The 14,613-nt window shown below is 43.2% G+C and overlaps 2 protein-coding genes across 2 annotated transcripts in view; both read right to left on the minus strand.

Moving 5' to 3' along the window:
* The window catches only part of LOC143768146 (uncharacterized), a 350,260-nt gene that overhangs the window by 188,231 nt on the left and 147,416 nt on the right, over positions 1-14,613 (minus strand). The gene's annotated exons all lie outside the window — the stretch shown is intronic.
* Positions 1,195-13,654, minus strand: LOC143767290 (uncharacterized). Its single transcript, XM_077255509.1, has 5 exons — positions 13,343-13,654; positions 13,137-13,260; positions 12,956-13,053; positions 8,491-8,581; positions 1,195-4,605 (listed from the first exon to the last, which is right to left on the minus strand). Exons 1-5 carry the CDS (start codon positions 13,595-13,597, stop codon positions 3,767-3,769), a joined length of 1,407 nt encoding a protein of 468 aa, XP_077111624.1. The 5' UTR covers positions 13,598-13,654; the 3' UTR covers positions 1,195-3,766.

Raw genomic sequence — 14,613 nt, forward strand, 5'->3', positions numbered from 1 at the left:
AAAATTCAAAATGTGAAAATTGCGAAATTTTCAAAATTTTTGCCAAATTTCCATTTTTTTCACAAATAAACTCAGAAATTATCGACCTAAATTTACCACTAACATGAAGCCCAATATGTCACGAAAAAACAATCTCAGAATCGCTAGGATCCGTTGAAGCGTTCCTGAGTTATTACCTCATAAAGGGACACTGGTCAGAATTGCAAAAAACGGCAAGGTCATGAAGGGGTTAAATAATACACCAGCATAAACTCCCCAAAGTGTATTTAATAATGAGATGATATAATTATATCATGTTATGAAGGTGAATATGAATTCTTCCAAATAAAAATGTAAAAATGTATATTAAAAAATGTGTTTTATTGTATATATAAAAAATGTGTAATTTTTTTGTTTCAATTATTATTGCAATTTTTCTAATTCCTTATTTCAACATTATTAACAAAAATCATGAAGTGAAAACTAGGGTTGAGCGACTTTTACTTTTTTAGGGTCGAGTCGGGTTTCGCGAAACACGACTATCTCAAAAGTCAAGTCGAGTGAAATAGGCCGATTACCGAGAAAAGTCGGGGATCGACCAAAACACGAAACCCAATGCAAGTCAATGGGAAATATTCTCTCTCTCTCTCCCTCTCTCTCTCTCTCTCTCTCCCCTCCGTCCCTGCACAGAAAAGCTGGTGTTACACATTGCAAATTGCTACAGCACACAAGCGATAAGATGGCGATAGGTGTGCACGCCCCTAAGACCTATGTCATCACTCTGCCCACGCTCCTTCATTGGCTGAAAAAATGGCGCTAAACGCGTCATATGAAACGCGACTTTGGCGCAAAGATCGCCGTCCGCATGGCCGATCCCACACTAGGATCGGGTCGGGTTTCACGAAACCCGACTTTGCAAAAAGTCGGCGACTTTTGAAATTGTTCGATCCATTTCGCTCAACCCTAGTGAAAACACAATACAAGCATTTATAAATAAATATGAATGCCTCCCATAAAATAGAAAACATTCCTACAAGGCAACATGATCAAGGAACATTTAATGCACTAGCCGAAAAAAAAAAAACTTGCTGAAATACGTTATGCAATAAATATATCATATATATATGCTATTGAAACATACAAAGTTGACACTATGTTATTCAATATTGTTAAATTACACAAATGTAACATGACATTTAATACTGCTCTCTAAAACACAGTTTAGTAATTATTCACGTCATTCTCAAAAAGCTTCATGATTGCATACTCGACTTCACACGTGGCTTGCAAAAGGTTACAACATCTCATTTACCATGGTGTTCCGGCAGCTTTTTAAAGAGAATTATTTCTACACAGAAAGAAATAAGAGAAAAAAAAGCCTGGCGGGAAAGAATGAGGAGCGGGACCAACCTCATGACCCGGGTAGGATGGGCAGGATCAAAGGAAAAGAATGAGCAGCAGCCGGCAGTTTGGCGCAAACCAGCAGCAGCGCACAGTCGGGTGAGCAGCGCGCTCCGTCCCCTGAGTATCGACACTGCGACAGGCTGCATTGGTTGTTCTCCACCATCTCCAGGGGGCTGTTGAGGAGAGAGGTACCGTGCACTCAGTGACTGAGAGAACCGCACACGAGCAGAGGAGAGAAGGCCGACCACCGGACAGAATCATGCGGCCTTCCCTGCCAGTGACTTCGCGCCAGTTCCCGGCTGACATTGGAAGTGCCGCGGCCTTGCTTCAGCCGCGCGTGTTTGTGGACTAAGAGCTCAGCGGAAGGTACCGGAGACTGACCGCTGCCACCAGAAGACGGACCATCATTTAAAGGACCCCATATAAGGACATCTTCCCTGACGCTCCCGGTGCTACAACCCTTGCGTGATCACCTGCTCAGGAGAAGCCTAAAGGATACGATGAGTTTCTTAACTGGACTGCTATTGTTTTTTCTTCATTATTCTTAATCACTATACTTTAACCATTTACCTTCCTGCAAGGAGTGAATACCCTGTTATATTAAATTGTTACATTTGGTTGACCCTTGCTCTGCCCTCTGTCTGTCACTGCATCCTAGCTCTGGTGACCTTTATGTTGTCATGACGACATCTGGCTACCATGGCAACGATCGAGACCCTGCTTCACACCGCTTGGTCTTCAATCCAAGGGCATAGGGGCTGTCATCTCTCTGCCAGCTCCCAGAATGCTGCGATTGCTGCATTTAGGGGGTTAAAATGCCGGGATCGGTGCGAGACTGCTCCTGGCAGTTAGTGCCGGGTGTCAGGTGTCAGAATCAGTGGACACCCAGCGGCAATCATGCGCGCACAGCCCGTAATAATTTGTCCCGCGTCAATAAGGCCCAGGGCACGTGAACGTATTATTACTTCCAATGTCGGAAAGGGGTTAAAAATGGAACAAGTTAAAAGAAGAATAAGACGCAATTGAAAAAACAAACAAAAAATAGTAATAACTAAAAGAAAAAATCACATATGCAAGAAAGAATTGCACTCATAGTTTTTATTACAGCAATTCCTGTATAAGTAAGGATATCTGGAACATTCGGGCCAGAAACTGTGGCCTTAAATGAACTGTCAACACAGAATAACTAACTTTTCAAATCAAGCACAGGCGCTCAGTGCTTTATGTAGCCAATCATTTAACTGCACCTTCTCACCTGCTTGGTTTCCATCTGTCTCCACCCAATCACAGAAGAGGGGGGTGAAGATTGAGGGAAAACAAGCAAGTGGGAAGGTGTATTTAAATACCCGCTATGAAGCACCCAGCGGCAAGACTTACTTTACACAGTCATGCTGTGCTGAGAGAATCCCTTTTAAAACGAATGATAAAATAAGACTCAATTACACCTGTCTGAATGAGGCTTGAGCCACACTGAAATCTCATTGTGAGAACATCCAAAAAATGGTCTTATGCAAGAGGGACAAAATACATGCACAGGTCAGCCAAAACATTTACAAACACTTACCTAGTATTTTATGGGCCCCATGTTAAATATTAAGTCATATCAAATTATTAGTTTTCAATACCAGTACACTGCTTGACTCATAGTAGAAGGTTCTGCTGACATACATGTAATATTTCTGTATACTTAGCTTGGGTAACGTCATACTGTAAGCTCAGAATTCCATAGATAGACTCATCAAAGGCTGAGTGGAATGTACATATATATGTATCTATCATTAGACTTGGGGGCTGCCACAGGGCCTCTTTGACACTTGGACTAAGCATATGGAGAAAAGATGGATGAGATACCATTTTCAACTAATATAATTGACTTACTATGGATAAATGTACTATTTTCTTGTAGCATCTACACATGTTCTATATTTTTCTTTAATATTAGTTTACGAAGAGAATCCAAATTTTTTTTTATAAGAATTAGCCTAACATCCTCCTTGCTTGGTTTATCATATATATTTTACAAGTGGGCTAGTTTTGTTTATGTAAATGTTAAATAACTTATATGTATATAGTTCATGCATAGGTGTATTTTATGGATACAAATTACTTTTCAATAACAGATAATCATTGGTAATTGTATACATTTTCTAATAATAATCCAAAGACATACTGATAGGGAATTTAGATTGTGAGCCCCATTGGGGACAGCGATGATAATGTATGCAAAACTGTAAAGCGCTGCGGAATATGTTAGCGCTATATAAAAATAAAGATTATTATTAATAATCATCTAAAGCTCTAAATTGTTTTCCCTTTTTTCTTGTACATGTGTGACTTCATTATAATTTGCATTTTTTGTCAACAAAATGGAAAAAAAAGGAAATCACGACTTCCCTGTGTGTGTTTTTTTATGTCTAAGAAGATTTGTTTTCTCTGTAAAACATTTCCCACATTCTGAACATGAAAATGGCTTTTCCCCTGTGTGAATTTTCTTATGTCGACCAAGATCTGATTTCCCATTAAAACATTTCCCACATTCTGAACAAGAATATGGTTTCTCCTCTGTGTGAATTCTCTGATGTACAACAAGATGTGATTTCTCTATAAAACATTTCCCACATTCTGAACATAAAAATGGCTTTTCCCCTGTGTGAATTCTTTGATGTATAACAAGTTTGGACTTCTCGCTATAGCATTTCCCACATTCTGAACATGGAAATCCCTTCTCCCCTGTGTGACTTCTCTGATGTGTAACAAGATGTGATTTCTGATTAAAACATTTCCCACATTCTAAACATGAATATGGCTTCTCCCCTGTGTGAGTTCTCTGATGTGTAACTAGATGTGATTTCTGACTAAAACATTTCCCACATTCTGAACATGAAAAAGGCTTCTCCCCTGTGTGACTTCTCTGATGTGTAACAACATAGTTTTTCTCTGTAAAACATTTTCCACAGTCGGAGCATGAAAATGGTTTCTCCCCATTAAAAGCCATTTCATGTACAACAGTCCTCCTGTGACATATGTTTTGCATATTGGTCTTTGATGATGAAGAAGAAAGGACCTGATGAAAATTATCAGATGACAGATTTTTTCTGAGAAGGTATTGAGGTGTATCTGAAATATCACCATATTCTTCACATATATCTGGCGCAATAACATGATCATCTGCTGCAAAATCTGAAAATATCAGATGTCTTTCGGCGCTCCTGGTACAGTCATCTGCCAAGAATAAAACTGATTTTATTATTTTTCAATAACACTGCATTTAAATCCTATCAATATTATATACTTAAAAACATTTTCATACAAATTGTAATACTAATCAATTATCAGTTGACTAAGAAAGCTGACCACAAAGCTGAGACTATTAGATTATGACTTTAGGCCTACTAGGTTGCGCTGTTTCAATTTTTCACTTCTCTGTTGAAGTTGTCTTCTCTGTAAGTTGATATTTCACATTGCCTTTCATCAATCATTACCAGTTACATGTTCAATGGAGACTCAAAAAGGGGCTTGTAAGTCAGTGCATCTGTACTATTAGGTGGTGTCCGTCTCATGCCCTTCCTGACAGCTATATGTAGTCTAGCCAGCCTGGAGCAGGGCAGAGGGGATGATTTAAAAGAAGTCATGGTTTTGGCAGCAGGTGAATGGTTTTGTTGTTTTTTTCATGTAAGTAAGTAGTGGATGCAAGTCATTTATATTCTTTTATATATGATGGTGGGAAATGGAAAGAATAACATAATCAGTAGATTTTGCTCATATAGTCTCACAAAACTGAAATAAAAAGTTCCCAAAAAGTTGTCTGTACCCAGAAATGGCACCAGTGAAAACCACAGCTTATCCTGTTGAAGTAGCAAATTTAGAATTGCTACTTCATTTGTACATTCCGCTTCCAAAAAATTGTCATACGTGATCAAAATATCATATGTACCAGAAAATGGCACCACTGACAACTACAACTTGTCACACAAAAAATAAAGCATCATACTTCAGTGGATTATTTCTATACTAATTTAATGTTTAAAGATGTAACCCCCAGACAGAGTGCACTTCAGACTGTGAATCTCAATTGGACGACAAGTTTGTATGTTTTTTGTGTATATGTAGCGCCCCCACTGCCGCAGGGCCGAGTGGCATCATAATCATGCAGTGTTCATGATCCAGCAGTTCTTTTCCAAATAGGGGGTTAAAAGGAACAGAAAGGGAAAACAAAACAAAAATAAAAAGCAATAGGGATCCCGGGTAAACAAAGGGATCCCTTTAAGAATAACCCTAGTCGGGTTTAAAGCAGCAAAGAGCAGGGAAACAAACAGTTAACTATTTACATATCCATGGCATCGAGGTTTACTCTCGCTCTGGCGGCCGTAGCTCCGCATAGACCTCGCTCGGCAAGGTGATCGGCGAGATCGGGGCCTTTAGGAAGTGCTCCATACCTGTGGCCTGATCTCAGGGTGTAAGGCGCTGGAGTCTACAGGTCCCAGGGAGAGGGGGTGCCGCGATGGGGCCTATCAGCAGGTCCTCTGCTGGCGGGGCAGGGTCGTTCTTCATACCTGCTTCAGATGCGGTCCCTCCAGTGCCGATCTGCTCTGTCTCCGCTGGGATCTGGAGCGCTGGTTGCAGGGCCTTGCGCTGCGGCGTTGTCATGTCTGTTTGCAGCATCTCGCTTTCCGGCAGGGCCTTGCTTTCTGGCTTCGGAGCGCTGGAACTTCTTTCCTGCTCCGGACCAGACGAGGCTGCCGACAGACGTCTGGTGAGGCTCCCGATGAAGGTCTTCTTCCACCCGGCCTCAGTGCTCAGCTGCATCCACCGGAGTTGGTCGCCGAGCTCATCCACTCCGGCCCCACGCTCCGGGTGGCTCGCCATGGCGTCCTCCATGTCGCTGACTTCTTCTTCCTCGTCCTTTTCCCGCTCTCTCCTTCGTGGGCGGTTTCGCTTTCTTTGCCTCCGCCCTCCATTAAGGATTAGAAGGCGGATCTCGGCTGCTGACGGACACGTCCTCAAGGGACAGAAATACTTAGACTGGGCGGCCATTGTCTTTCGCGCTCTTCAGCTTGTTTACGCCCACTTCACGCCCCTCTTCTTCTCCTGCGCTCTCCTTAGCACTGTAATGGCGGCGGCTTTGGCGGGAACTTTTGGCGGCAAGTGGCAATGCACAGTCTTTGCAATAAGTCACAGTCCAAGTATAATAAATCACAGTTCCAAGGCACACATGACCTGATTCTTCAGGCTTAAGTAGATCCTGTTCGTGACGCCAAGTTGTAGCGCCCCCACTGCCGCAGGGCCGAGGGGTACCCAGTACCGGGCCTCTGAGTCTCTGTTCTGGGGTTGTCACGGTGGCTAGACCCAGCCCGTGACCCTGCTGAGGGGCGTACAATGAATGTGGAGGTTTGGGGGTGATGTTGTTATGGTGCGGTGCAGGTCGCAGTAAATAACGAGGACACCAAGTTGCAGTCTCTTTACCTCTTTACTGAAGGCTTCAGGATCCTCAGTCTGGAATACGGTTAACCGGGCTGCGCAAGTCCGGCCGGCCCAATGGCACCTCCAGAGTTCCCTTTGCAGGTGGAAATCGGTGCCTACCTTCTAGCGCTTGTGTGTTGTGGTCCTCCCCTGCTGTGCTTACGGGATAGTCCCCACAACTGTTGTGTCTGTTTCTGAAGTTCCCTCACAACTCGATTATGATGTTCTTCTTCGTCCCCCAGATGATATGGCTAGGACGCACCCGTATGACGGGTAGGCTCGGAGCTCTTCCTGGACCCTAGTGTCGCCCCTCTCCTGTTGTTGCCCCCTATGTCTTCTTAGGTGATTTGGGTGAGACAGCCCGCCTATAGCTGACTGTCCTGCCGTAGGTTTGAAGTTAGGCCTGGAGCTCTATACTTCCTCGGCGTTCCGGCCACCGGCTGCGCGCCTCAGTAGGATGTTGCCTCGTCTTACAGCACGACTCCTACTGGTGTTTCTCCTTGTTGCGTTGATCTCGTTTCTCACTCAGCACAATAAACCTCGCTTCTTGTCCTTTCTTAGGGCACCGCCGCTATCTCGTGCAGGCGCGGTCCCGTAACGTTCTCTCTGTTCGCTAGGCCTCTGTCAGGATCCCACCCCTGACAGGGACCCCCCTGAGTCTCTCTCCGCAACACCCTCTGCCACAGGATGTTGCCTGTTCGATTCCCAGTCAGCTTCTCTCTAACTTCCTATCTAACCCCCAGTTTTACCAGACTGTGAGGAGTGGCCTAATACATAGCACCCTTAGCTCCCCCTGGAGGCCAAACTGTGAAGTGTATTGGTGTCTGTGATACCTGGTCAGGTGAACCCCTTCAGTGCCATCAGACGTACCATAGCCCCCCTTAGCGGCGGAGCATCAGTACTGCAACGACCAGGACTCTGGGGCGCTGCATATACATTTAAAAACACTTTATTTTTTTCATTGCATTGGGTTCATTTTTGGTCCCTGGGTCAGTTTTCAAAATTTGTGTGTCATCCAGGTTTTTTGTGTGCCCGAGCCTCTCATATCAACTTCTCAGTGAAGAATGGACAGCACTCAGATGATGGATGGCATCTGAGTGTTACCAGGTTTCTTCACAGACCCAGTCATTAGAATGGGAAGTTTCATCTACAGAAAGTGAACTGGTCTCTTTTTTGGCGGACAGTCTTAGGTTGTATTTACACTTGTGTTTGTCTGTTTCATTTTAGGACAAACAGGATTCATGTTAAAAACTGATCTGCTGTACAACCAATGCAAACAGAAGCAGAGTGGTCCCATTTATTATGGGGTCACTTTGGATTTTGTTATGTGTCATTTTAAGAATGGAAAACAAAGTTCTGCATGAGCTTTTTTACCCTTCTAAAAATATAAATTAATATACAAAATATTATGCTTGTAGAGAAGGATGAGAAATGTATTTTGTACATAACAGTGCAGCCTGTGGCTCAACAGTAATGTTTCTGCCTTCCATATCAGGGTTCCCGAGATTAAAAATTAAAATATCCACATAATTGTTAAATCAGTGACAAAAACTCCGTAACAAGCCCTAAAATTTACACCACATAATTATACCATGCAGTGACTGATTAGAACCTGTGACTTCTCTGCATTTAGTGGTCACTACTTACCTGTGCGGTTATGTGTAGGAATCTCCTCCTTACACTGCTCATCACCCCTCACATATGTCTCTGTAGTATTAATATGGGGCAGATCTTCACCCTGAAAGAAATATTGTAAAAAGTCACAGAGAGATGGAGAAGTCACATTAACCCCTTTCTGACATTAGACATACTATCCCGTCCAGTGCCCTGGGCCCATCTGACCATGGACGGGATAGTACATCATCGCCGATTGGCTGCGCACACAAGTAGTATGCATCATAAAAAAAAAAAACAAGGCAAAAAACAACGATTTATCATCATACCGCCGAACAAAAAGTGGAATAACACGCGATCAAAAAGACAGATGTAAATAAACATGGTACTGCTGAAAACGTCATCTTGTCCCGCAAAAAAACATGCCCCCATACAGATCCATCAGGGGAAAAATAAAAAAGTTATAGCTTTCAGAATGAAGCGCTGCAAAATAATTTTTTCTATATAAATTAGTTTTCATTGTTTAAAAGCTCTAAAACATAAAAAAAAAGATATAAATGACGTATCGCTGTAATCGTACCAACCCGAAGAATAAAACTGCTTTATCAATTTTACCACACACGGAATGGTATAAACGCCTCCCCCAAAAGAAATTCATGATTTGCTGGTTTTTGTTTATTCTGCCTTACAAAAATCAGAATAAAAAGAGATAAAAAAAAGTAATGTGCCAGAAAATGGTCCAATAAAAACGTCAACTCATCCGTCAAAAAATAAGACCTCACATGACTCTGTGGGCAAAAATATGGAAAGATTATGACATGCCGATCGCGGGCAGAGCAGGGGAAAATGATGACAACGGGGTTCAGCACCCGGCGCAGGGGAACAGCGCTTACTGTAAAGCTTCTTCCCTGGCACTGATGCGTGTCACATGAATGATCTCCCCCACCTCATTGTAGATTGTAAGCAGGGTCCTCTTATTGTGCTTTAATTATTGTATTGTTAAAGTTGTTACTTATGACTTGTGTTTGAAACTGTTAAACTGTAAAGCGCTGCGGAATATGTTGGCGCTATATAAATAAAGATTATTATTATTTGTTATAATGATATGCATGTGGGTTATGCATATGCACATGTGCTGGATGTTTTGTGGCCTGTGCTGACATTAAAAAACGGAAATGTCAGCTTTTTTGCCCATGGACATATGGTCTGTGGAAGCACACTGACGTGCACGGACCCATTCACTTGAATAGGCAAATTGCTCTCCGTTCCTCCCGAGTGTCTCTGTATGGCTGTCCAATGGTATAAAATTTTGTGAAACATCCATGGTGTCAATATGATCACTGCACCCCTAGATGAATTCATTGAGAGGTGTAATTCGTAAAATGGGGTCACTTATGGGGGGTTCTGCTGTTCTGGCACCTCATGGACTCTCCCAGTGGGTCATGGCACCTGCAAACCATAACAGTAAAATCTGGCGTGCCTTCCCTTCTGGCTCTGCCATGTGCCCAAACAGTGGTTTACCCCCACATATGGGGTATCAGCGTACTCAGGACAAATTGCGCAATAACTCTTGGTGTTCATTTTCTTCTGTTACTCTTGGGAAAATAAAAAACTGTCAGAGAAAAGATCATTTTTGTGGAAAAAAATCAGCTTTTTAATTTTACCGCTCTATATTATAAACATCTGCGAAGCACTTGAGGGCTCAAAGTGCTCACCACATACCTAGATACATTTCTTGGGGAGTCTAGTTTCCACAATGGGGTCATTTGTGGGGGGTTTCCACTGTTTAGGCACATCAGGGGCTCTCTAAATGTGACATGGCGTCCGATCTCAATTCCAGCCAATTTTGCATTGAAAAAGTCAAACGGCGCTCCTTCCCTTCCGAGCTCTGCCATGCGCCCAAACAGTGGTCTACCTCCACATATGGGGTATCAGCGTACTCAGGACAAATTGCACAATACACAATAACCTTTGGGGTTCTGTTACCCTTGGGAAAATTAAAAATGGGGTGAAAAGATCATTTTTGTGGAAAAAATATGATTTTTTAATTTTACGGCTCTACGTTATAAATGTCTGTGAGCCCTCGGGGGTTCAAAGTGCTCACCACACATCTAGATAAGTTCCTTGGAGGGCCTAGTTTCCAAAATGTTGTCAATTGTGGGGCTCTCAAAATATGACATTGCGTCTGATCCTAATTGTAGCCATTTTGCATTGAAAAGTCCAACGGCGCTCGTTCCCTTCCGAGCTCTGCCATGCGCCCAAACAGTGGTTTACCCCAACATATGGGGTATCAGCGTACTCAGGACTAAATTAACTTTTGGGGTCCAATTTCTCCTATTATCCTTGGGAAAATAAAAAAAATTGGATCTGAAATATTTTTTCGGTGAAAAAAGTTAAACGTTCATCTTTTTTAAAACATTTCAAAAATTCCTGTGAAGCACCAGAAGGGTTAATAAACTTCTTGAATGTGGGTTTGAGAACCTTGAGGGGTGAAGTTTTTAGAATGGTGTCACTTTTGGGTATTTTATATCATATAGACCCCTCTACAAGAAAAAAATGGTGTTGTAAAAATGAGAAATTGCTGGTCAACTTTTAACCTTTATAACTCCCTAACAAAAAAAAAATTGTTCCAAAATTGTGCTGATGTAAAGTAGACATGTGGGAAATATTACTTATTAAGTATTTTGTGTGACATATCTCTGTGATTTAAGTGCATGAAAATTCAAATTTGAAAAATTGCGAAATTTTCAAAATTTTCCCCAAATTTCTGTTTTTTTTTTCACAAATAAACACAAGTCATATGCATGCGGGTGATTGTGGATGGAGTGCGTCAAAACAACACATTACTGTCTATGGGAACACATTGGTATGGAAGGACATGAGTACACATGCGCTCGATGCGCTTGTGTACTTCGCCTTTGCATGCCTTTGGGCATGCATTTGCGCATGCAGATGATACGCTGCACACAGAAACGATAGTGTGAACCTAGCCTTATATCCCCTACTGGTAAGTCAGAATAAAGATTTATGCACATTACATTTTTACATTACAGGTAGATTACAGGTAGATTTCGCCTGGAACCCACCAGAAAAACAATGGTCATACACAAGTGGTCAAAATTGTTGGTACCCCTCGATTAAGGACAGAAAAACCCACAATGGCCACAGAAATAACTTGAATCAATCTGACAAAAGTAATAATAAATAAAAAATCTATGAAAATGAACAAATGAAAGTCAGACATTGCTTTTCAACCATGATTCCACAGAATTTAAAAAAAATAAAACTCATGAAATAGGCCTGGACAGAAATGATGGTACCCTTAACTTAATATTTTGTTGCACAACCTTTTGAGGCAATCACTGCAATCAAACGATTCCTGTAACTGTCAATGAGACTTCTGCACCTCTCGACAGGTATTTTGACCCACTCCTCAAGAGCAAACTGCTCCAGTTGTCTCCATTTTTGTTTCATCTGTCCATAGGACATGCCCCCAGAAGCTTTGTAGCTTGTCAACATGTAGTTTGGCAAATTCCAGTCTGGCTCTTTTTAATTATATTTTTTCAGCAATGGTGTCCTCCTTGGTCATCTCCCATGAAGTCCACTTTGGCTCATACAACGATGCATGGTGCGATCTGACTCTGATCCGGGACATATAAAGGATAGCTGGCCAACAGCACACGGATAAACGGATGCACGTCATAGTTCCACTGGACCCCCATGGAAGATGTACATACCAGATAAGAAATGAAGGACAGCATCCAGTCCAGGTGAAAGTGTTCACAAAACGATTCCTTTATTAGCCAAAGTGCAACGTTTCGACCCAAATGGGTCTTTGCTTGACAAAGACCCATTTGGGTCGAAACGTTGCACTTTGGCTAATAAAGGAATCGTTTTGTGAACACTTTCACCTGGACTGGATGCTGTCCTTCATTTCTTAACTGATCCGGGACATGACCGCTACGTCATCACAGGTCATTGTCGCAAGGTATTACTGGGAATGGGAGCATCGTGAGGAACGGGAAGGCTGCGGGGGACGCCGGAAGGTGAGAATTCTTTTTTTTTTTTTTAACAGGTATATGGTTCCCAGGGCCTGGAGGAGAGTCTCCTCTCCTCCACCCTGGGTACCAACCGCACATGATCTGCTTACTTCCCGCATGTTGGGCATAGCCCCATGCGGGAAGTAAGCGGATCAATGCATTCCTATGTGTGCGGAATCGCGGCGATTGTGCACAAAAAATGCGGAATGCATTTAAAATGATGGGATGCTTATGTAAGCGTTTTTTTAGCGTTTTTTCGGCGGAAAACGGCAGAAAAAACGCTAAAAATCCTGAACGTGTGCACATAGCCTAAAACTTCAACCATAAAAGTGCCAGTGTTTCTAATACATTGGCCATTCAGTTTGCAATGCTGGTGGATAAAACCAGGATGAACACAAGACCTACACAGCCTTCTACATATCATAGGGGGGAATTCATGACACCTTCTCTCCATCTACCTGATAATCCTGTGGAACATTAGGATTTTCTTGTTTCCAGTCTTGAGGAAGAAGAGGACGGGGACATCTCTCTGGTGTTCTCCTTTTACTGGATAAAACTGGAGGAAACACATACAGGGACTGAATTCATTCTATAGATCCAGATAATTATAGGCCGTGTGTATTTAGTCCTGTCTATTACCTGGTGATGTGAGGGGCTGGGGAACTTCCATCATGACGTCCTTGTACAGATCTTTGTGTCCTTCTAAATACTCCCACTCCTCCATGGAGAAATAGACGGTGACATCCTGACACCTTATAGGAACCTGACACATACAATGATACCGTCATCCTCCGATCCCTCCATAGTGTTACTGTGTAATGTCCCAGCATTCCCAGCAGTGTCACCTCTCCAGTCAGCAGCTCAATCATCTTGTAGGCGAGTTCTAGGATCTTCTGGTCATTGATGTCCTCATGTATCAGGGGGTGAGGTGGAGGCCCCGTGATTGGGCTCAGGGGTCTTCCCCATCCCGCAGACACAGGGGCCTGACAGCGCTCACTAGAGGTCTTCTTCACTACTGTGTAATCCTGGTTATGGAGAGACACATTAATAAACCTCACTACAGACATTCCCAGAGTCCTCACCTCTCCAGTTCTGTCCATCTGTTATTCCCATAGATAAGAATGATGTAATGTGACGTCATCAGAATCTCTCACCTCTCCAGTAAGCCGGAAGAGGATCTCTAGGGTGAGGTGTAATATCCTCTCCGCCATCTTGTCCCTGTCCCTATCCATCCTTGTAGGGTCACTCCGGAGAATTCTCTTATATAGAAGATCTCCACTGAGAGGATCCGATATTGTGGGGACCTGAATGGGGAGAAGATGACGATGTAACATTATAAAACTCCCATGTAAGAAATCTCCGGAGCTGTTACCGGCGTCACATGATCACTACATCCAGTCATGGCCCCGTCCTGCCCCCGGTATAACACACAGTCCCATTATAGTCACATACAGAGATTTATCACAGGCTCAGCACTGAGGGGGTTAATGTCCCCTGCCCCCGCCCAGTAATGGGGAATCTCCAGCACCAACCTCCACCTGCAGAGCCGCACACCACATATATGGCTGCTCTGTGCACACAAGACCTGTGATGAGGTCACAGGAGGGGAGGAGTCAGGGGTCACATGATCAGGTGCCTCAGTATATGTAGGACTGTGCTGTGCTGGTTGTCATGGTGCTCAATGAGGTGAAGTTTATGTGTGGGGTCAGGAGGATGTAGCAGAACCATGATTGGACTGGCCCAGCTGGATACCATCGTAGTCCTTGGCAGGCCCCCAAGCAGGACGTAGAGGGGGTCCTCTGGTTTCAACTTTATGTGCGTCTGAGGACACACATTCAGTTGAAATGTATTACCTCACCACAATAATTAACAAGGCCAGTAGTTGACTTGAGTGTGCCTGTGGCAGATAATGCATGACAGTGACATTGCCTGCACTGGGCTCACTCAAGTCAACCGCCGGCCTCTGCTAGGTCAGTGGCCATTTTGCCATAAGTGTGCCCTATCTGCAAGCATACAATGCCACACGGCCTGGGAGCACATGCAGGTAAGAGGAATCTTTATTTCTTCTGTGGATGTGGCATGATGCCGACGTCAGGCCAAGGAACATGGGGAGCCA

Source organism: Ranitomeya variabilis, chromosome 4 (genome assembly GCF_051348905.1).
Source record: "Ranitomeya variabilis isolate aRanVar5 chromosome 4, aRanVar5.hap1, whole genome shotgun sequence".
NCBI classification, from domain to species: Eukaryota; Metazoa; Chordata; class Amphibia; order Anura; family Dendrobatidae; genus Ranitomeya; species Ranitomeya variabilis.

Coding starts and splice junctions, on each gene's coding strand:
- LOC143767290 (XM_077255509.1), bottom strand. CDS start 13,597: ATGGACAGAACTGGAGAGGTGAGGACTCTGGGAATGTCTGTAGTGAGG. Junction 13,261..13,342: donor TTGAGCTGCTGACTGGAGAG/GTGACACTGCTG, acceptor TGTATGTGTCAG/GTTCCTATAAGGTGTCAGGA. Junction 8,582..12,955: donor ATGTTCCACAGGATTATCAG/GTAGATGGAGAG, acceptor TATTTCTTTCAG/GGTGAAGATCTGCCCCATAT.